Below are 22,106 nucleotides of genomic sequence, written 5' to 3' on the forward strand. Positions count from 1 at the left end.
GAGCACTCAGGGTCCAATGTCTGTTTGGAGGTTGGCGGTACGGCACTCAGACCCGATGGACTGCTGCTCCTCGGTGCTGGTAACGAACATGGATTCAAAATGGGAGCAACGGTCAGATACAAGCAGTATGGGGTACGGAAAGTCAAATATATACATAGGATTCCAAGAATCACAAAATGAGCACTTTCCATGCTTCCCTCTGACTCCACAGTAAAGTGAAGAATTCTTCCCCAAAGGGCATAGATGAACAGTCCAAGTCCTGCTATATCGATTCCCGGGGTTGAGGATTGAGACCAATCCAGAGTACTTGCATGGATGTGTACTGAAGTACCGTGCCGCCCGGGCAGACCTCCACCCGATTATTTGGTGGGATTGGCCAGTATGTTTGGGCAGTTTGCACCGCTACACGCTTCTGCACGCCCTCGATAGATGCTTTGACCTTGGAATGTTTCGATGTTTTGGATATTTTGGATGCTTACAACTTTGGAGGCCCCAAGGGCATATAAAACTGGCTCGCTAGCTGGGGCAAGTGTAGCACTAGAATTCAATCCCAATCAGTGTGGCTTATGCTGCAGATTTGACTGGTCTCTGGGCTTTGTAGCGCATGTCCGTATTCCTTTCTTAGTGTTAAAGCTACTAGTAAGTCCTTGCAGCCGCAGCATTAGCCCTTTCTTAAAGGATTCCCAATCACGGTAACGACTCGGAACCCGGCACCCATTAATGTTTTACATGGAACCGGCCTCGACGATGTTATGATCAATAGTAGGTCCATTGTGGTTGAAGTGCAGAAGCGGAACCCCTTCCCCAAAATCCTCGAACTGGTTGGAGTTGTCACCTTGGACTCGTTGCGGGGCCGCAGTGACAAACGGACGTTTGAGCAGTTCACACCCTTTGGGGTCTACTCCTTGCGCAGTAAAGCTGACTACTTATAAGAGTACGCCACAGGCTGTCGGGGCGACACCGATTGAGGAGATTGCTTATGACATAGTCAAGGGTAAGATGGAGTTGCCTATCAAAACATTCACTCTGGATCAAGTTATGGAAGCGCATCAGTTGTTGGACCAAAGATCCTGGGCTACGATTATCATCTTACCATAGCCATCTGAGAGTGCGCCCCGTGAGCTCTTGAAGTAGTGATCGACGGAGTACGCATCTTGCGATATCTAGGCGATAGTAATACTCCATGTCCGCATGCATAGAGCATATTCACTGAGTCCTCAAACCCCTGTTGCCTAGTGCTATGTATGCTTCTGTGGCTCGTGATCTATCTTCCGTCATTTTATCAGTAACTCCTTTTGTGGCATACGAAAGATGAAAAACCTGAATGGACCAGTCCCGGTCTGTGGGGTGCCGAGGTTTGAGACAAGGGGCTCATTAGCCAAAAGCATGACGTCCTAGCTAGGACCCAGCATAGGATCCAATGCAGATAGCTCTATCCAAACACGCAATGGTTACCTAAAATAAAGGTTTGTAAACATTACACGAGTCTGAATTTTAGGCAGTGAAGCCTCACCCCACCAGTGGCGGTGCACTTCTTCAAGTTACCTAACGGACAATCATGCCAAGAGGCCCGAATAAATCTCGACAGGCAGCAGCTTTCGATATAACCTTACATATCACTCCCTGCAACAAATACATTCCACGGTCGATCTGAAGGTGAGTGTGAGGGGGCTCATTCCCCAGCAGCCCTATTGGGCAGCATCAGCTGCAGGGTGACACCTGACCCGAAGCTGTTTCCCCAGGGGCGCTCGTCGCGACGCCGCTGATTTCATTCTAGTATATTGTACTAAACCCACGTCTTCGCCCAGGTTTACCGCTCCAAAACTATCACCGAGTCGTTCGCATACACACCATTTACAATGATACCGTGGATCCACGTTGTTCGTGCCGTGCAAGTCGTTTTCGCCATTATCATACTAGGGTTGACAGCATACGGTCAGTCGTCCCAAAGCAGACCTTCGAGGTGAGACTAATCTTCAGCAGTGGTCAGTACATGGGATGGATGGAATTACTCGAGCACAGTTGATTTCAACCTCTTCACGAGCGTCTGGACAGCGTTCCTTGCGACCCCGTATCTAACAGTCGCCCCTCTCCACGCGCCCAATCTAGCACACCCCTTCGTAGTGTTGGGGGTGGAGGTGGTGACGATGATCTTCTGGTTTGCGGGCTTCATCGCCCTTGGAGCCCAGTTGCCCCCGCCGGCGGCCTGTGTCTGGAGTACCTGTCACGCGCTTCAGGCCGCCACGGTCTTTGCCTCGTTTGAATGGTAAGTGCATGATTGCGTCGAAACTGGGCTGGTTAATAACTCTGATCATCCGTAGGGCCCTCTTCGCCGTGACAAACTTCTTCGCTGTTCTTGATGTCTTGAATCACCGAAACAGCGGCGAAAGCGCCCAAAAAACACCGCACAACGCCCATCTCGGGGTTTGAGGATGGGCGCTAAGCTCCAAGTCCCATGGAGTTTGCGTTGGTGATTTGCTTTTCGCCTCTTGCGTCTGAATGTTTCACGATACCCGATGATTGATGACCAGCCATGGCGGTGTTTTAAGCTTTGTATGCGGGAAGCCACGATATGTCATTTGTATTAGTTGTGGGATCGAATTTATCAAAAGCCCCCGCTCTTATCGGGGCAACCCGAACCAAGAACGGAAAGGATGTTCCGCAAGCGGAACTCACCAATTCGTTCCCAACACCCTGAATTCTATGATGTCTACAGAGTACTGGAAGAGCTCAACTTACATGAGAGGATTGAAGCTGTTTTCCTAGGTCTGTAAACAGGGTCCTCCAATCTTGAGGCCGAAAGCTGGGGTTTGTCACACCGGGCCTTTTTAGCTTCAAAGTTAATTTCTCACAGCCAATAATTTAAATCCTACATTAGGGGGAACGAAGGGTTTCGAACCCTTAAAAACCTGGAGATAAGCCAGGCGCATTGGTCGCCACCGAGTCAGACAACATAGGGAAGAGATAAATCCAACCGAGTAAAAAGCAAGGAAAAAAAGAAAAATTCGTTCCAATCTCGGTCTCTGGTCCGTTAAGGCCCACATTTTGGCTTGAGGGGCAAATTTTTTCTTAGTTCCGGAGATGTCGCGGTCTCGTGCGGCGAATATAGAAAGTCAAAAAATGCCATTGCGCCAACTTCTCCGAACAAAAAAAAACGAAAAAGAATTCGTGTCACTTCTCCCGTGTCAATAATCCTTCCCCTTGTATCGTCCAATTCACCAAGAGGGGTTGGAGCATCTCTCCGCACGGCCTTGGGGACTCGGACTCGCCCGCTCCTGCAGCGACGTTTGGAACCAAGAGTGGAGAATCGGCGCGCCTTTTGCAAATCTTGCCCCTAAGGTCAATTGGTCTCTCTCTCAACCGGCCACTTTGCACATCGCTCCTCGGAGTCAGAGATGGACGCAACACAGGCATCATTGGAGAAGGGAAAGATGGACCAAGACGGGCCCATCACACAGGTACAGCCGGAACCTGCGCACCCATATGATGTCGACTATGAAGAGAAGCATGGAGCACCGGCCAGTGCCGAGCCCGACCTCAAACGGGGTCTGAAGTCGCGACACCTTCAGATGATTGCTATCGGTAAGTCAAACGGAGGCCTTATGGGATGAAAAATGTGTCTGACTCGCGGTCCTTCATAGGTGGTACTATCGGAACGGGACTATTCATCAGTAGCGGAGAGGCCGTTTCCACAGCCGGTCCTGTGGGCGCCCTGATCGCGTATATGTTTGTCGGCTCCATTGTCTATAGTGTCATGACCGCTCTGGGAGAGGTGGGTTCTTGGATCTTGTCCCAATTTACCGTAAGACTGGGCGCTGACTGACATGTCTCCAGGTTGCTACCTACATACCCGTCGCAGGAGGTTTCACGAGCTACGCAACCCGTTTGATCGATCCTAGTCTGGGCTTTGCCATGGGCTGGATCTACTGGTTTTCCTGGGCATCGACCTTCGCATTGGAATTGACCGCCACCGGTCTGATCATCCAATTCTGGGACCCCACAATTCAGATTGCCATCTTTATTGCAGTCTTCTGGGTGGTGATTATCGTCTTTAATATGCTCCCTGTGAACTTCTATGGTGAGCTGGAGTTCTGGTTCTCGAGTATCAAGGTGCTTACGGTGATTGGGTTCATGATCTTCGCTATCTGTATGAATGCTGGCGTGGGCGATGAGGGTTACCTGGGGTTCAGATACTGGGTCCATCCGGGTCCGTTTGTCCCTTATGAACATGTCCACCCAGATTCTTTGGCCAAGTTTGTCGGTTTCTGGTCTGTCCTGATCCAGGCCGGATTTTCTTACCAAGGAACCGAATTGGTTGGCATCGCGGCGGGTGAAACCGAGAACCCCCGTAAGACGATCCCTTCCGCGATCCGAAAGACCTTCTACCGTATCATCTTTTTCTTCGTCTTGACCGTCTTCTTCATCGGTATCGTGGTTCCCTCAAACGACAGCCATCTGGTGTCGAGTGGTGGCACCGATGCCAGTTCCAATAACGGAAACGGCTCGCCATTTGTGATCGCAGCACGCCGAGCCGGTGTTGCAGTGCTTCCATCTTTAATTAATGCGGTTCTCTTGACGGTGGTCCTTTCGGCCGCGAACTCGAACGTCTACAGCGGTAGTCGTATTATCGTCGGTCTCGCGCAGGAAGGCTTCGCACCACGGTTCTTCACGAAGACCAGCAAAGGCGGAGTGCCATACTATGCTGTGGGCTTTACGGCTCTGTTTGGGTTGCTGGGCTTCCTCAATGTGTCCAATGCGGGTTCGACGGTGTTCACTTGGTTGCTCCAGATCTCGGGCGTCGCCGGTTTCATTACCTGGTGCTCTCTCAATGCCTGTCATCTAGCATTCCAGCGCGCTTTGAAGGCCCGTAACATCTCCCGCGACGTGCTGCCTTACAAGGCCATGTGGCAGCCATGGTTTTCCTGGTACGGCCTGTTCTTCAACGTCCTTATCATTCTCACTCAGGGATTTACCTGTTTCTTCCCGACGTTCTCCGTCGAGGACTTTTTCATCAACTACCTGAGTCTGATCTTGTTTGTGGTACTTTACATCGGCCACAAGGTGATCTTCCGCCCTTCGTTCGTTAGGTCGCTCGAGGCGGACCTTGACACCGGCCGAACGACTTTCGAAAACGAGACGTGGGAGACGAACGAGCCAAAGTCAACCACGTGGTATGTTAAGCTATGGCAGTGGATTGGCGGCTAAGACCTGCCCCGGGGTTCAGTTCTCCTGTTGCATATTTCCTTGATCCTGTTTAGTTTTTGTTCTCATGTAGCATTCTCCCTTGTGGCATGGCGTTGGGTACTTCGAATCAAATCCGTGTGATAAAATTCACGGACCGCACGTAGAAATACATCATCATACATACTCCTATCCCATCCTGACCTTTCCCACGCGCCGTGCGATACCCGAGGGGAGCCCGAAAAGCCAATCTCGTTGCGACCTGAGTTCTGCCGAGTACGCCCTTCCATGTGATATCGGCATGTGGAGGACATCTGCGCGCATGACGATCAGCCCGGGGCGACTGGCAGGATCGCGCCAATCAGACGTTCTCCATAGTGACCAACTGCCTTCGATTTGGTTTCTGATTGTTTTTCCTGTGCGCTTCTAAGGAGAGGGGTATTGGATTGTAGTCGAGCTATCGGCACACTAGTTTTTGCCAGGAATCAAATTATTTGTTTCAAAATTCGACGGTCTGCCGGTATCTAATTGTAGTGGGCCATAGTGACCGAAAGTACCCCAACCGCCCAGAATCAGCCGAGGTCCATTGTACGCCCATGAACCCCGAGCCCCACACTTCGACCCACTTGCGGTAATGCGCGCGCACCCAAAAGGGTTGTCTTCTCCGGATTTTGTTCACTTTTCCCCAGTCCACCTCCCTTTACCCACATCTCCTCTCTGCTGTCGAATTCCCCGGGAGGCCAGCTTCTCTCCTTTCCGCGTTTCTCTCTCTCGCTCTCCCTCTCTCTATAGATTACAGAACCATTGAGGTATGTGAGGTTCGTCGGATCCTTGAAGCGTTTAGTATTGACACGTGCATTAGATCGCTATTCGCCATGTTCTTCTCCCAACCTCCCCACCTCGCAAAGGCAGAGGAGCTTCGGCAGGAGCCTCCGAAGGGCACACCCTATGCGGTGGGGATTCCTGGAACAGAGCAGCCTGGCCGCAGTCGCGTGTATCGGGCATGGAACTCGCAAAAGGATTTGCTTGCATCATTGGATCCTGAGGTATGATTTCTCAGCTTGGGAGCCGTATGGCCCCTATGGCACAGGATCGTGAGGCTGAGATCACATCTTCCCCAGGTTTTGACCGCCCACGACATGTTTGAATCGACAGCGAAGCGCTCACCGAACAGCCCTTGCCTTGGATGGCGCCCTTTCAACCCCAAGACGAAGACCTTTGAGCAATACCAGTGGATGACATATGAGACCGTTCAGAAGCGACGTGCGGCCTTCGGTGCTGGCCTGGTAGAGCTGCATCATAAGCATGAATGCCACCGTCCCGGCCAGTACGGTATTGGTCTCTGGTGCCAAAATCGGCCAGAATGGCAAATTACCGGTAAGCCGACCTCCCAGAACGGGCCATGGGATACAAAACGGGGATTAATTCAATCGTAGATTTGGCTTGTATGTCCCAGGGCCTCTTCTCGGTCTCTATCTATGACGTTCTGGCTTCCGATGCCACCGAATACATTATCAACCATGCAGAGTTGAACTGTGTCGTCACCTCCCTTCCTCACATCCCGACCCTCCTCAAGTTGAAGAAGTCTTTACCCAACCTCAAGATGATTGTCTCGTTGGACCCCCCTGGATGCGGGCGAGCAGGATGGCCACTCCAAGCGTGCTATTTTGGAGTCCATGGCTGCTGGTCTAGATGTCGCCATATACACCATCGACGAGGTCGAAGCTTTGGGTGAGGCATCCAAGCGCGGCTATAATCCTCCCACTCCAGATGATATCATCACCATCAACTATACCTCAGGTACCACTGGACCCCCCAAGGGCGTGGTTCTGACCCACGAGAATGCCGTCGCAGCTACCTCGGCCAGTCTTCTGACCATTGGCCAGAGTAGCAATGATAGCATGTGCTCGTACCTTCCCCTTGCCCACATTTTCGCCCGTCTTGTGGAGCACGCAGCCTTATGGGGCGGTGCTCGCATTGGTTACTTCCACGGTAACGTAGCCGAGCTGGTAGATGACTTGAAACTCCTGAAGCCAACAGGCTTTATCTCCGTCCCGCGCCTTTACACCCGCTTCGGTATTGCCATTCGTTCTGCGACAATTGAAGCCCCCGGGTTCGCCGGTGCTTTGTCGCGATACATCGTGTCTGCCAAGACCGCCAACCTGAAGAACTCGCACACTTTCAAACATGCCTTGTACGACCGCATCTGGGCCAAGAAGGTGGCATCTGCCCTTGGCTTGGAACGTGCCAAGTACATGGTTTCCGGATCTGCCCCCTTGGATCCATCGTTACATGACTTCCTACGTATTACGACTGGAACCCCCCCTTCTCCAGGGATACGGCCTGACCGAGTCGTATGCCTGCACGGCGGTGCAGTCTCTTGAAGATACCACCACCGGAACCTGTGGTCGCCTTGGTCCTTGTGTCGAAGCATGTCTCGCGTCCTTGCCAGACATGGAGTACTCTGTGGACGACAAGCCCTTCCCCCGAGGAGAACTCCTCCTGCGTGGCAAGAGCATATTCCGCGAATACTTCAAGAACCCTGAAGAGACCGCCAATGCTGTCACTGAGGATGGCTGGTTCCGGACCGGAGATGTGTGCACCCTGGATGCGAAGGGCCGATTCATTATCATTGACCGCCGCAAGAACGTGCTCAAGCTGGCACAGGGTGAATATGTCTCCCCTGAGCGACTCGAAGGTGTTGTGCTGTCAGAGCTTGGATATCTCGCCCAAGGATACATCCACGGCGACAGCTTACAAACCTTCCTTGTTGGTATCTTTGGCGTTGCGCCCGACTCATTCGCTCCCTGGGCAAGCAAAGTTCTCGGGCGAACCATCGAGCCCACAGACTTGGAGGCAATCAAGACAGCGGCCGAAGATGACAAGATTCGCCGTGCTGTGCTGCGAGATCTGGCCCGCGTTGCTAAGAAGCACAAGCTTGCTGGTTACGAGCGGGTTCGCAACGTTGCTCTGAGATTGGAGCCTTTCACTATTGAGAACAACCTTCTTACGCCAACGTGAGTTTCCCATGGGTTTCTCCGGACCAAGCCTTTGTCTTTACTAATTTTTTGCCCAGGCTTAAACTGAAGCGCCCCCCTACTACCAAGATGTACCGCACGCTCTTGGATCAGCTCTACGCTCAGGCTTTGGAAGAAGAAGCTGCCCCCAAGGCCAAGCTGTAGTCCTGCGGTTCTGTTTCTTTGGACCCCTTCTGAATTATCGGCATCCGTATTCGATGTTATATATAGGGTTTGCATTTGGCCTCTCAATGCAGTGTAGTATTTCAACCAACAAATGTTTCTATTTCTTCTTTGGTTTGCGCAAGAAGTACAACCTGGCAGACACTTTAAACTAGACAGGAGCATTCGGATTGCATCGGAGTGAAAGAGAGAGGGCTCAATAGGAAAGTGGCAATGGATTGGCTTTATTGGCAGAAAAGAAAAAAAGGGAAAAAAAAATTGGTAAAAAAATTTACAGATAAGATGACAAGAGTGAGACTCGAACTCACGCCCCGTAAACGAGATCAGGAAATGGTGTTAAGGTAAGCCTTAACCTGACGCCTTAGACCAACTCGGCCATCTTGCCATAGATGTAGGGGTAGCCAAAATATTGCATTATGGAGTGGTCGCTCAGCCTGCTTGATTCAGCACGCTCTCGCCCCCGATTTTGTGGCGTGGCAAGATGGTACGGTGAACAGGGCTTGAGAAAAAGGAAAAAAAAAAAAAAGGGGGCGTCACACCAAGAAATTCCGGATAGGCGTGCTCCACACCGACACTAAACGCTAAAAGCAATAGGGATCTAGAATGGCGACAATGAGATTCAAGGAATTTCAAACAAAAAAGCAGAATCGAAAAATAGAATCCAATTGACAAGAGTGAGATTCGAACTCACGCCCCGAAATCGAGACACGGATGTGTGGATCAGGTGAACCTGAACCGTGCGCCTTGGACCAACTCGGCCATCTTGCCGTTGAGTAAAAGTAGTGGCCCATTTTGGCACTATGAGCCAGGTGGCTTATTCGGCTTGTTTTGGCTCACAGGCCAAGAGCGCTGCTGGGTTGGGCCTAAGCGTTCTCAGCAGTCATGGGAATGTTTCTCAATCATTTGGTCTCTCGGGAGAGTGCCCTTGTATCTTGTAGATAATACTATGGACAAACCAGGTACACCTCACCTATCAGACTCTATCTGACCACTCCCCCTCAATCCCGACCTGGAGATCGTCGCGTGATGGCTTACATACGCACGATGATATGATCCCCCTCCCCCTCCCAAGCTTCGTCTTTCAGGTTCACTTGCAACTTTGACTTGATTGCCTCCAGGCTCCTTATATGTTGCAACAATGCGACTTTCTCCGGATGTATCCATCTTCCCTCGGAAACCCTCCTTTGATTCTCCATCTCCGCCCTTGGACCCCCGCACCGCGGTTCCAGCGACCTTCTTCTTATCTTGCAATCCACATGCTGCTGAGTCAACGCATGACTCTTGTGTAGAGGACACCGGAGATTACAAAGATAATACATATGGAGTTCAAAGCCTAGCAGATATGCTATCTCAGTCCGAAGCTATTGCGAGTTCACATAGCGATATCCCGGTCCACCAACCGATAAGCCACCAGTCCCAGGATTTGGATGATGGCAAGGAACCACGACGGTCAGACCGCAGATCAACGTTGAAGCCCTTTGAAACAATCTCTCGCGATTCATCCATGCCGCCACCAGCTGATATCATCTCTCGTCCCCTAACACCACTCATCCCGGATGAGCCGTCCTTCCCTACCTAGTAGTCCGAAATCGATATCGAACCAATCACTTCGGCCCTTGGATGAAATCTCAATCACAGATGAGATCTGCAGTCCGGCCATTGGGTCCGATGAAGAGGACAGACCAGGCCCTTCGCCTCATATTGGACCAGCGAATGTCTCACAGTTAATTATGCCAAGTATCAAGATGCCAAGTCGGCGGCCATTTACAGAGAGGGGAAAGGCTATGGGCCGATTCAAAATCCTTTTGGCTGGAGCACCAGGTAGGAGAGTTCAAGATGAATGAGAGCTTCACTCAGCTAATAATCCCCCCTCGAAGGATCCGGGAAAACGTCTCTTATTAAATCCATTGTCCAAAAGTGTGAAGATATTGTCCATGTCGACGCTCTTCCCGCGACCAACAACAGCCCGGGGGAGCGGCGGCGGCCGCCACGCCCCCACACCAGTGCGAACCCCACTCGCGGTCCCGCGATCACAGAAATATACGCTAGCACTAAACCCTACCCTTCTTGGTGGTCGGATCTCGAAGATTCACGTGTATTACGCCGACGAAAGAGCATCGGGGAAATTGTCCTGGAGCGCAATTTATGCTTTGTCGACACGCCGACGACCTCACTAAGCCGAGCGGGCCACACGGACGCTATTGTGCAATATTTACGGCAGCAGCTGCACCGTGCAAGCAATTCCGTCGCAGCTGCAGGTATAGACTTTCAAAATCTACTGGCCGGCAATGGTGGCTCACAGGTAGATGCTATCCTATATCTGATATCCAGAGGTATGGCCCAAAAGCGAATAGGAAGTATATCAGGAAACTAGGACTGACGAACCTAGATTCTCTATCTAAGGATATTGAGTGTGTACGGAAACTCTGCGAGCTCAGCAATGTCATCCCGGTAATTGCTAAATCGGACATGCTTTCACCCGAGGAGTTGTCCGCCCTCAAAGCCCAATTCCATCAACAGGCACAGGTTTTAGGAGTCAGACCCTTCTTGTTTGGGGACTTACCGCCCTTTAACCTTGAAGGAACAGAACCCCAACTTCCATATGCAGTATCCTCCGAGCAAGCTGTCGACCTGGAGATAATGGACGCCAGTACATTGATGAGCCCCGACTATATACAGCCGCTTATCACATCTGAGCTAGATATTCTCGTGCAAAAGCTATTTGATCGAGATAATTTAGCTTGGATGCGTCATTCTGCCGCCAAGAAACTGATTACCCAACGAGGTGATTTTCCTTATGATCCGGCAATCAGAGGACCACCCCATAATGTATTATCTGGTAACTCTGCAGGGTGGCGTGCGGCTTGTGCGACATCCACGGCACCCAGTTATGCGATGGCGCGCTTGACGGACCACACTCAGCAAGAAGAACGAATGGCACAGGTACGCCTTGTGGACTGGGCCACAAACCTGCAGCAGAGTCTACAGAACGAGCGCGACAGATATGCCGCCTTGGCTCGTGGAGACCGTGCTGTCTGGCTCACAGAGAGGCTCAATGAGTGTGTCATTGACGGATCACTGGTGCCCATCTCGAAGACATCTGGATTCTGCGGGTTGCACGTCTCCAACCCAACCGACGCCGGCGATTCACAACCCTTGCGATCTTCCAATGAAAAATATACTTCCGGGTTTTACGTTAATAGCTTTGGCTCCCATGACCCACTTGGCGTGGTCGACTGGATCGATGACATGCGGCGGCGTGGATGGATGTTTGTTCAGATTGTCGGTAGCGTCGGGCTTGTCGGTGGCCTTGCGTTCTGGTTTGCTCGCAGCTTGGGGGTCCCAAGTCGAAGCCTGTCTGGTTTGCCTCTCGACTGGTGCGGAGGGTCAGAACGATAAGTTATGTCACGCCAGCATTTGTTGGAGTCTTTCTGAGATCAATGCGAAATCGGGCAATAACTGGGATCATCATTTGATGCATGATAGGGTTGGGGCAAGATTCTCCTCTAATGGTGCCATTTGGGTTCTTGAGTCGTGGTTGCTTTTCTTTTTATCTACTATTTCCCCGTCCAGGTCTTTGGGATACCACCGCATTTTCTAGATTCTCTTCAATCGACCTCTATGCTATGAGGCTGCCCATCACTCCGCCTTCAACCATCCCATCTTCAACCATCTCTTGAGCCACAGCTACTAGTTGCTGCATAGACGTGTTCTTTAGTTGGTCGATTTTGGCCTTTTGACCCTCTAGGGCCGCAGCAATAGCTTCCTTGTGCACCCCATCTCGCTCTTCCTCAACCGCTCCATCTCGACGAGCCAAAGCAGCGGCTCCTCGGTAGTAGGTCTGTGCATTGCGTAAAAGAGTTGAGCTGTTTTGCTGCGCCAGTGAATGGTTCCACGGCGCCGTTCCTAGCCGCCAGCGCTGCATTTCGGCATCACCACGGGCAATATGAATTTTGGGTAGATTCTCAGCATTTGGCAACTTAGATGCCGCGGTCAATGCGTCCAAAGCGGTCGACAGTGACTGCCAGCGGACGGCCAGAGTACGCTGGAGAGCATCCGCATCAGTAGGGGGCAGATCAGCAAAGGCCGCATTCAACGAGATCAGTGCATCAGCCTTGGTGCATAACCCTTCAGGGTCCTTCGATACATCCAAGTCTGGACCGAATGCCTGCCCAATCTCTTGCTGGTAGATCTGGGCATCTACGAGTCCACCGCGATAGAGAAGATCGTTCAAAGCACCAATAAATTTGGCCCGTGAGAGTCCCGCCTCATACAGCCGGTCGGAGCCTTCCATGTAGGCAGGCAGCCGGGTTTGGATGAGTCCTGAAGAATACTCCTGTACCCACCCTACACCGCCAGCGCTGGGGTTATTACTCAGAACGTGACAAAGGGTCGTGAGGGTATCCAGCTGCGCGACAGCAGTGTCTACCAGGGTATTCTTGGTCACTGGTTCAACGACTGCCGCCCATTGCTCCTGTTCTCCATCTTCAGGATGAGGCTGGGTACTGTCTGAGGGTGCTGGCGCCGGTTCAGTAGGCTCAGCCTGAGCACTGGACATCATCTGTTCAATCTCCTCTTGCATTTCTGTATACTTCAACTCCTGAAGCAAGAGACATCGTTGGAACAGTTCAATGGCCTCTTGGAGGTATGTGCTTGCCTGCACGAGTTGCTCCTCTCCCGGATGCTTGGAATCCGAAATGGCCTCCGCCAGACTGTTTAGCACCTGACCGCTGTTGAACAAGGCATCGGTGTTATCTTGATCCAGCTTGATGGCATCCCGGTGAGATTGGAGCGCCACTGTCAAAAGCTCCGCCGGTGGTGCGGGCAGCTGGGCAGCCAATTTAGGGTGTTGAGTGATATCATACTGCACTCGAGCCCTGTTTGTTTATTTAAGGAAGGGGGGTTATTGTTAGTGAACTGGTAGTGCACCGAAGTCCAGTCTCGGACTCTCCAGACAACCTACTTGTTATAGGCCAGGTCAAAGGCTGTGGGGTGCCTTCGTAATCCATCATCGTAGTTGGCAATGGCACGCATGAAGAAGCGCATGGACTTGGCGGCATCTCCAGCTCGCCATTTCTCGCCCGCCTCTTCCAGTTCAACGCCGGCTAGACATTCGTCGGGTTAATGAGTATCCCAATCAGAGCGGAAAGGATCCTCACTCGCTAAAAAGTCATCGGCGGTCACAGGTTCCTAGGCGGGGATGAGATAATGGGAAGGATCAAAGTGGAGTGACGGGTTTCACCTGTTTAGCAGCCTTTTTCTTTGGCTTGAAGTCCTTCAGAAGGCCCTTTGGTTTGCCCATTTCGGTGGGTTTTGTTTTCTATTTTTTGGGAGGAACGCTGGGGGTTTCGGGGTTTCACTTTCGCCAAGACTTTTCAGTGCGGGCTTTGTTTTCGAGATTACCTGCGCAGTACCGTGTATTATTGCAGGCTTTGCCTCCAAGAATGTCAATGCGAATGGCTCTTGAGATCTCCGCACCTCTATGATTTCATCAAGTGCGCTTCCTGGAAGAATTCTACGGCCTTCCGTGCGGAGAAGAGTATCTGCCAATATGACGTTGCGAAGGATGTGGTCCCCCCTACGATGATTGGATGATTGGAAAGGCTCTGACCTAACACAGCAGCCAGGTTCCCGCAAAGGAACAAGCCTTGCGCTTGCTACTGGAAGGTATCGTTGGATCTGGAGAAGTATGTATGATGAAGTCGCCTGCAGGTGATAATATTCGTTTTGCGATATGAGTGAAGATCCATTTCGGACGGAAGGAGCGTAATTCGATAGTACGCAGCATACAAGAGCATGTCAATCATCTCCGTCTAGGCTGATCCGCACGTGGCAAAGTTCCACCCGGGCCCCCCTGGAAAGGTTTAGCCTCCTAGGAAACCCCTTCATTTCTAGACGAGCTGCCGTCTACGTTGTACACAGTGTGGTTCATGCCGACCTGTCGGGGGAATTCTTGTACGCCTAACCCTCTGGAGGCGCCTGGGTTGCCAAAGATCCATCACTCGGGAGAAGGTGAACCTGGGCCAATTGGTCCGCGGATGCTCGTAGATTCACCTTCCTCCGTACTTTGTCCTCACCTTTGCCCAGCCGATAAGGCGCGACCTTGGGATAGCCTCAAATGCATAAGTAAGCCTAGGTAAAACGCTCTTCTCAGGCCGAATTGCATGCCCACTTTGATTCCCCACCGCCACGCTTGACCCACTCTTAGCCGTTTAGCGCCTCCTGAGTCGTCTGAGTCGTCTTGAGTCCGCAGCGGCCCTGGCTCACTCGTGGCTGCATTGGTCGTTTCAGTCCCGCCCTTCGCTGCAGCTATTTCTTTTCTGTGAGCCATCTCTGCCGTCCCCTCCCCTCAAATACGATATCGTGGTAGGTTTGCCTGTTGTGTCTCCTTGGGGGCTAAATAGGAGGCCCGCCAGAGAAACTTCTCCCGCTAACTCATTTGCTTCAGCAGTCAATTCCTCCCGCCCCAAAAGATCACCCCCCCCCTGCTCGCCCTGGCAATATCGTAACAGTCTGCCTTTTTCAAGCATCAGATATGACTCGCCAGCCTTCTCTCGACTCCGAGCGGCCCATTATGAGCAACTCGGTGAGATTCCAACCCCACCCCCTTTAACCCCTCTTCTTGCCCCAGCAGAGTTGATGGGCGCTGTCCATCCCGCCAACACCCTTAGTATGATGTATCTAACTCGTCTTTTTGAAGAACCGGAACTCTAAACGCTTCTCTACCATCAGTGGAACCCCCTCGCTCGCTGTTTCCGACCGCACAACAGGAAGTCTTCCTAGCGGAGACCCACGAACCGCCGAAATCACCCAGTATGGCGATGGCCTGGAACGTCTAGAGAACAAGCCTCTTCAGGCCCAGCGCTTTGTGCCAACTACTGAGAAGACCGACAACTTGAATAAACTGGCTCTCGGAGCCAAGGTTGAACGCGCCTTGGGCAGACGTATGACCAGCCAAGATGCTGTAATGCGCCGCAAACCAGTCATGAACGAGAAGTCGGCTGGCACTGCTTAGACTCACCAGATGTTTTTGATATTATATGCACCATGGCTATTGGGCAAAAAACACCCTTTTTTACGCTGAACACACATCAACTCATCTATATTGCTGGATTCTGTTCTCCCTTCTGCCTGTCCCATATGTGCCTTGGGCCTCTATTTCCAGTTTCTCTGATCTACTGATACTTTTCATTTCTCGTTTCGGATTCATTTACGTTCTGTCATACCCTTTCCCCTTTTTTCCCCCCTCGTGGCGTTTTTGATTTTGATGATAATCTATACGACCATTCAACTAGTTAATATGGCTAGGATTTCATTTTATTATTGAACTTGCGGCTAATCTCTCTCTATTGACCTGGTCTGCTATCTGAAATTTTGACGAAAGACTTGTATTTATTGCTGCAGAATCATGTTACTCTGATGCTATCGTTTCTGAGTCGCATGGCTCGCCTGCATTGGGACTGACTAAAGGTATGGCTAAAGGGAAGAATTAAAATAAAAGAAATACAGAAAGAGAAAAGGCGTAGTTACGCTAATAGGCATCTCACATCGGAAATAAGCAATTAAGCGCAGGTTATCTTTCGAGAGAGACCAGTGGGCGATCTACAAGACAGTCCTCTTTCATGAGTGTTTGCACCCCTACATGGTGACCATTGCTCTCGACCTCCAATCGACCATCCAAGCACAACTCTCGACCCTTGTGTACACAGTACCTACATGCTATTGCCTACGTAGTTATGCAGACAGTATCGAGGAGTGGATACTAGCGAAACCACACAGATCTCTCCCCGGAGCCTCCGCCATATCAGATACTGTTTCTGCCGGGCGGTGAGTAACTGCCAAGCCCACCAAAAACCCGCACGGAGAGTCGCAGTCGAAGGAAGTCGCTTTTTCTTCGAAGGCGAATTCCCCCTCTTGAGCTTCACTCCCGTCGTATTTCCTCCCCACGCCTTTCTCTCTCATCACCCACCGTCGACTCTCGACCCCATTCTCCAATTTGCCTTTAACGTGCCCGCTTTACTCGTCCTCCGCGCCATCCTACAGACTCTTCTTCGGCCGTGTCCAGCACAGCTATACTTCCCGAACGCTCCGCATCGACCAAGCGTCTCTAGCTTCTTCGCTCCACCTATTCTCTTCTTTCCTTCCTTTGGTGCCCTTCAATTGATCGCATTGGTTCTTGGTTGTTGTCGCATTTGTAAGACTTGGTCCTCGCCATTTCCAGCGGGGGAATATTGTGAACTGACCACATTCCAGTCAAGCGAGCATCCCCCCAAAAAGATTCCAAATAAAGCTTCGATCAGTTTTCCATACCGGTGTCACCGCAAAAACTCAGACTTTTGCCTACTCTGAGTTATATCTGTCTCCAGTAATCACCGCTCCTTGGTTTTCGATACTGTCACGGAATCTTTCGGATTTTCAAACTCTCCCCCCAGCGAAATGGCCGACATGCAAGCTCCTATCAACGGAAATTTTGCCGCCCAGCATGGCTACCCGGAGTCTTTCAACCCGGCCCATGCGGCTCTGAACACCGCCGCTAACTTCCAGCCCGCTCAATCTTCTACCCCTACCACCGCCACCCCCACCGAACAGCAGAAGAGCGAGATCACCAAGGACGAGGTCGGATGGTTCTTCGTGGAGCAATTCTACACCACTTTGAGCCGTAACCCGGAAAAGCTTCCTCTCTTCTACTCTCGACGCTCCCAGCTCGTCTTCGGAACCGAGGCTGATCCCGTCCCTGTTGCTATCGGAACTAAGGTTAGCACGCCCCTGGGGAGTTGCAAGAACCTCCGAAAACTGACTCCTATGGATAGGCTATCAGCGAAAAGTTCAAGCAGCTGGACTTCCAGGACTGCAAGGTCTGTGTTTTGAACGTTGACTCGCAGGCCTCGTTCGATAACATTCTGGTCTCTGTCATCGGCGAGATTTCCAACAAATCGGAGCCCTCCCGTAAATTCGTCCAGACTTTTGTCCTGGCTGAGCAGCCCAATGGCTACTACGTTCTCAATGACATTTTCCGCTACTTAGCGGACGAGGAGGAGTTTGTCGAGGAGACAGTCACTGAGCCCGCAGAGGTTCCTAAGGTTGCCGAGCCTGCACCTGCCGTCGAAGCCCAGGTGACTAGCGAGGCTGACATTGCCAAGGTCGACGAGAAGCTTGAACATGACACCAACGGTGTAGTAGAGCAAACTGAAGAGTCCCTTCCCCAGACCAACGGTGCTCCGGCCCAGGAGGAGACTGAGGTTGCCGCCCCTGTCGCCGAGGCCGAAGGTTTGGACACTGAAAAGCCCACTACCCCAGAGCCCACTCCTGTCCCTGAGCAGAAGGAGGCTTCAGTTGAAAAGGAGTCCGCCCCTGCCCCTGCCCTGCCTAAGACTTGGGCCAACATTGCGTCTTCCATCAAAGCAGGCGCCGCAGCCACCCCTGTTATTCCCGTCATCCCCGCTGCCGCTCCCAAGGCTGCTGCCGCTGCCACCACTACTCAACCTTCTGCCGCTGCTGCTGCCGCTTCCCCCGCCACAGAAACTGCCACTCAAGATGCTCCTTCCGGTGACAGCTCTGGCTGGCAAACTGCTGGTGCTGACCACAAGAAGACCCAGTCACGCGCCGGTGAAGAACAACCCGTTCTTGGATACATTAAGAATGTCACCGAGAAGGTCGACAGTGCTCAGCTCCGACAGGCCCTCAGCCGTTGCGGTAAGCTGAAGTACTTCGACGTCAGTCGCCAAAAGGTTTGTAATCTCGTGGTCACCTGATTGTTGTTCATTTGCTTACTGTTCTAGAACTGTGCCTTTGTTGAGTTTGCCGATCCTGCTGGCTATGCCGCTGCTGTTGCTGCCAACCCACACCAGATCGGCGACGAGCAGATCTTTGTTGAGGAGCGCCGCCGCAACGGCTTTGGTCCCAATGGATTCAACAACGGCCGTGGCAATGGTCGTGGCCGCGGTGACCGTGCCGGCAGCCAGGGCCGAGGTGGCTTCCAGCGCGATGGCCGTGGAGGCTTTGCTCCCCGAGGCCGTGGCGGTAATGTAGCTGCTAAAGGCCGTAGCCAGGCTCAGGCTGCTTAGGCTCGACCTCCCGAAATTTACTTTGGGCGGATGACTTCTCAGGTTGTGTATTACTCTTGACTTTGTTCTTTGATTCGGTCACTGTCTTGTTTTATCCTATAATGACATGTGTTATGTGACTCCTCAAACCCCCTCCCTCCCCTTTCTTTCCTGTCACAATGCATATTAGCGGTTCGGGTCCGGGTTGGCTGGAAAAGTTGCGTTTCTTTCCCTTCCCTCTCTGGGCATTTTGTTCTTTCCCGCCTGTCTGAATTTTCTTTCCACTCTTGTATCTGGCTTTACATCTTCCTGGTCCGGCTTTCGTGGTTCTTCATGATTTGCTATTCCATCCCCCTTTCCGCTATTGATTCCCTCCCTCTTCCCCATTGGCTTGTGTCTTTCCCTCTACCAATTCTTCCGTCGCATATTTACTAGCATAGCAAGCTGCAGGGTTTCGAGTTGTTCTTACCACCCGGGTCCTTTCTTCTTCCTGATGACACTTTCATTTCTCTGTATCTTTTTGTTCTGGGTTCGGTGGAGAATTTGATGACTGGCTGTAAATGGCAGGTTTCGCGGATGGTTCGCAGCGCAATAGGCAATACAGGATGGTTGCATCGCCCTCAGTACTAGAGCTGGAATATCAATTGTGTCAATTATGCTCCTCCTACCTTAAACTCAGCTGTGTATGAGCTTTCAATCCCTGAACTAGACAAGTAACCTAGCTCCGCGGTCACGGTCAAAAGATGGTTCGGAACGTTCTAGATGGTGGCCTCAGGCAGCAGGAGAGCTCCATGGAAACGCTTCCCCCTCTTCTCTCCATTCTCCATTCTGCTCCAGACCCAGAAACAGGACGTAGAACAAGAAAAAGCAAAGAGATCCCTAGGGGGAAGAATACTCTAGAATTCAAAGCTCCCCTAGCTATAGCTCCACGCTAGACTAAACAGGGATATTTCGACATAAGGGGGGGGGTTGCCTGACCGACCCGTGGAAGTTGCTGGATCATCGTAGAAACTCCCCATCGAAATTTTTGGGAACACAAAAGGCTTCCCGCTCTCCGCTTCTTTCCTTCTTCTTTTCTCTGTCAGTATCGGATCTGCTCTGGTTCTCTCCGGCAGTTTCTCATTTCTTGTATTTCTTTTCCCTGTACGTTGACTCCATCTTACCTCGCTTCCCCCGCTCATCCAATTTGGATCTTTTCCCTGTCTACTTGCCACTCGACCCGGGTTATTTGGGTTATTTGACTCACTTTCTGACTTATTATCTTCCCCAGAATCCTCTTATTCCCTTAATCCGCCATCATGCCTGAGACCTTCGAGTTCCAGGCTGAAATCTCTCAGCTGCTTTCGCTGATCATTAACACCGTTTACTCCAACAAGGAGATCTTCCTGCGTGAGCTTATCTCCAACGCCTCCGATGCCTTGGACAAGATTCGCTATGAGTCCCTCTCGGACCCCAGCAAGTTGGACTCCAACAAGGATCTCCGCATCGATATTATTCCCGACAAGGAGAACAAGACTCTGACCATCCGGGATACCGGTATTGGTATGACCAAGGCTGTAAGTCTACCGCTGACCCGCCATTGGCCCATCTTCTTATCTATAGAAGTATGGGGTTGCACGTGAGGATGAGGCTGACTTGTATACTTTAGGACCTGATCAACAACCTGGGTACAATTGCCCGCTCCGGTACCAAGGCTTTCATGGAGGCTCTGTCCGCTGGTGCCGATATCTCCATGATCGGTCAATTCGGTGTCGGTTTCTACTCCGCATACCTGGTTGCCGACAAGGTTACCTTCATCTCCAAGCACAACGATGATGAGCAGTACATCTGGGAGTCCGCTGCCGGTGGTACTTTCACTCTCACTCAGGACACCGAGGGTGAGCAGCTCGGTCGTGGTTCCAAGATCATCCTGCACCTCAAGGATGAGCAGATGGACTACCTGAACGAGACCCGCGTCAAGGAGGTTGTTCGCAAGCACTCCGAGTTCATCTCCTACCCCATCTACCTGCACGTCACCAAGGAGGTTGAGAAGGAAGTCGAGGAGGCCGAGGAGGAGAAGAAGGAAGAGGACGACAGTAAGGAGGCTAAGGTCGAGGAGGACAAGGAGGAGGAGGAGAAGAAGTCCAAGAAGATTACCGAGGTTGTCACCGAGGAGGAAGAGCTTAACAAGACCAAGCCCATCTGGACTCGCAACCCCGCCGACATCACCCAGGAGGAGTACGCCTCCTTCTACAAGTCCCTCTCCAACGATTGGGAGGACCACCTTGGTGTCAAGCACTTCTCTGTTGAGGGTCAGCTTGAGTTCCGCGCCATTCTCTTCGTTCCCAAGCGTGCTCCCTTCGACCTGTTCGAGACCAAGAAGACCAAGAACAACATCAAGTTGTACGTTCGCCGTGTTTTCATCACTGACGATGCCACTGATCTCATCCCCGAGTGGCTCGGCTTCATCAAGGGTGTTGTCGACTCTGAGGACCTTCCCCTCAACCTGTCTCGTGAGACCCTCCAGCAGAACAAGATCATGAAGGTCATCAAGAAGAACATCGTCAAGAAGACCCTGGAGCTCTTCACCGAGATCGCTGAGGACCGTGAGCAGTTCGACAAGTTCTACTCCGCTTTCAGCAAGAACATCAAGCTTGGTGTCCACGAGGACGCCCAGAACCGTAACACTCTGGCCAAGCTGCTGCGTTACCAGTCCACCAAGTCTGGTGACGAGACCACCTCCCTCACCGACTACGTCACTCGCATGCCCGAGCACCAGAAGAACATGTACTACATCACTGGCGAGTCTATCAAGGCTGTTGCCAAGTCCCCCTTCCTGGACACCCTCAAGCAGAAGAACTTCGAGGTTCTGTTCCTGGTTGACCCCATTGATGAGTACGCTTTCACCCAGCTGAAGGAGTTCGACGGCAAGAAGCTTGTCGACATCACCAAGGACTTCGAGCTCGAGGAGACCGATGAGGAGAAGGCTCAGCGCGAGAAGGAGGAGAAGGAGTACGAGGAGCTTGCCAAGGCCCTCAAGAACATCCTCGGTGACAAGGTTGAGAAGGTGGTTGTCTCTCACAAGCTCGGTGGCGCTCCCTGTGCCATCCGTACCGGCCAATTTGGTTGGTCCGCCAACATGGAGCGTATCATGAAGGCCCAGGCTCTTCGTGACACCTCCATGAGCTCGTACATGTCTTCCAAGAAGACCTTCGAGATTTCTCCCCAGTCCCCCATCATTCGGGAGCTGAAGAAGAAGGTTGAGAGCGATGGCGAGAACGACCGTACCGTCAAGTCCATCACTCAGCTGCTCTTCGAGACTTCCCTCCTGGTCTCCGGTTTCACCATTGAGGAGCCTGCCAGCTTCGCCGAGCGCATCCACAAACTCGTTTCTCTGGGTCTGAACATCGATGAGGATGCCGAGACCTCTGAGGAGAAGGCCACCGAGGCTGCTGCCCCTGCCGAGGCCACCGGAGAGAGCGCCATGGAGGAGGTTGACTAAAAAGCTCCAACTTGCTTGTTTTTGCTACACAAAGTTCTTATGGGAAATGGGAAACGGGACACGACCCTTGATGTTTTTCTTTTTAAACTATTTTTTTTTTTCGAAATCAGATCTTAACTTATTCACTTCCATTGTTCCGATCGATTAATAAATAGGCAGCAAGCTTAGAAATGTATTGCATTTAATTCCATACTGTTCCGG

General features: G+C 51.8%; 8 protein-coding genes across 8 annotated transcripts; 7 read left to right on the forward strand and 1 right to left on the reverse strand.

Moving 5' to 3' along the window:
- Positions 1-1,859: 1,859 nt before the first annotated feature.
- N7468_003328 (MARVEL domain-containing protein) lies at positions 1,860-2,430 on the forward strand (the record flags this gene model as incomplete). Its single annotated transcript, XM_058472625.1, has 3 exons — positions 1,860-1,935; positions 1,984-2,266; positions 2,322-2,430. The coding sequence occupies 3 exons, from the start codon at positions 1,860-1,862 to the stop codon at positions 2,428-2,430; spliced, it is 468 nt and encodes a 155-aa protein (XP_058331628.1).
- A 965-nt stretch (positions 2,431-3,395) lies between these two features.
- On the forward strand, positions 3,396-5,205 carry N7468_003329 (putative arginine transporter; the record flags this gene model as incomplete). The annotated part of the gene is made up of 3 exons (XM_058472626.1): positions 3,396-3,582; positions 3,642-3,772; positions 3,835-5,205. 3 exons carry the CDS (start codon positions 3,396-3,398, stop codon positions 5,203-5,205), a joined length of 1,689 nt encoding a protein of 562 aa, XP_058331629.1.
- An 851-nt stretch (positions 5,206-6,056) lies between these two features.
- N7468_003330 (putative AMP-binding enzyme) lies at positions 6,057-8,363 on the forward strand (the record flags this gene model as incomplete). The annotated part of the gene is made up of 6 exons (XM_058472627.1): positions 6,057-6,227; positions 6,303-6,558; positions 6,618-6,790; positions 6,825-7,439; positions 7,516-8,198; positions 8,258-8,363. The coding sequence occupies 6 exons, from the start codon at positions 6,057-6,059 to the stop codon at positions 8,361-8,363; spliced, it is 2,004 nt and encodes a 667-aa protein (XP_058331630.1).
- Positions 8,364-9,519: 1,156 nt separating this feature from the next.
- N7468_003331 (uncharacterized protein) lies at positions 9,520-11,780 on the forward strand (the record flags this gene model as incomplete). Its single annotated transcript, XM_058472628.1, has 4 exons — positions 9,520-9,959; positions 10,033-10,202; positions 10,259-10,714; positions 10,771-11,780. 4 exons carry the CDS (start codon positions 9,520-9,522, stop codon positions 11,778-11,780), a joined length of 2,076 nt encoding a protein of 691 aa, XP_058331631.1.
- Positions 11,781-12,000: 220 nt separating this feature from the next.
- Positions 12,001-13,683, reverse strand: N7468_003332 (uncharacterized protein; the record flags this gene model as incomplete). Its single annotated transcript, XM_058472629.1, has 4 exons — positions 12,001-13,258; positions 13,345-13,486; positions 13,541-13,571; positions 13,624-13,683. The coding sequence occupies 4 exons, from the start codon at positions 13,681-13,683 to the stop codon at positions 12,001-12,003; spliced, it is 1,491 nt and encodes a 496-aa protein (XP_058331632.1).
- Positions 13,684-14,916: 1,233 nt separating this feature from the next.
- Positions 14,917-15,396, forward strand: N7468_003333 (uncharacterized protein; the record flags this gene model as incomplete). The annotated part of the gene is made up of 2 exons (XM_058472630.1): positions 14,917-14,967; positions 15,082-15,396. The coding sequence occupies 2 exons, from the start codon at positions 14,917-14,919 to the stop codon at positions 15,394-15,396; spliced, it is 366 nt and encodes a 121-aa protein (XP_058331633.1).
- A 1,421-nt stretch (positions 15,397-16,817) lies between these two features.
- On the forward strand, positions 16,818-18,445 carry N7468_003334 (NTF2 and RRM domain protein; the record flags this gene model as incomplete). The annotated part of the gene is made up of 3 exons (XM_058472631.1): positions 16,818-17,135; positions 17,192-18,109; positions 18,161-18,445. 3 exons carry the CDS (start codon positions 16,818-16,820, stop codon positions 18,443-18,445), a joined length of 1,521 nt encoding a protein of 506 aa, XP_058331634.1.
- A 1,277-nt stretch (positions 18,446-19,722) lies between these two features.
- hsp90 (chaperone Hsp90) lies at positions 19,723-21,905 on the forward strand (the record flags this gene model as incomplete). Its single annotated transcript, XM_058472632.1, has 2 exons — positions 19,723-19,980; positions 20,073-21,905. The coding sequence occupies 2 exons, from the start codon at positions 19,723-19,725 to the stop codon at positions 21,903-21,905; spliced, it is 2,091 nt and encodes a 696-aa protein (XP_058331635.1).
- Positions 21,906-22,106: the final 201 nt, after the last annotated feature.

Source organism: Penicillium chermesinum, assembly GCF_028974085.1.
Source record: "Penicillium chermesinum strain IBT 19713 chromosome Unknown utg000003l:1.0-5111272.0:1.0-5115320.0, whole genome shotgun sequence".
In the NCBI taxonomy this organism is placed as follows: domain Eukaryota; kingdom Fungi; phylum Ascomycota; class Eurotiomycetes; order Eurotiales; family Aspergillaceae; genus Penicillium; species Penicillium chermesinum.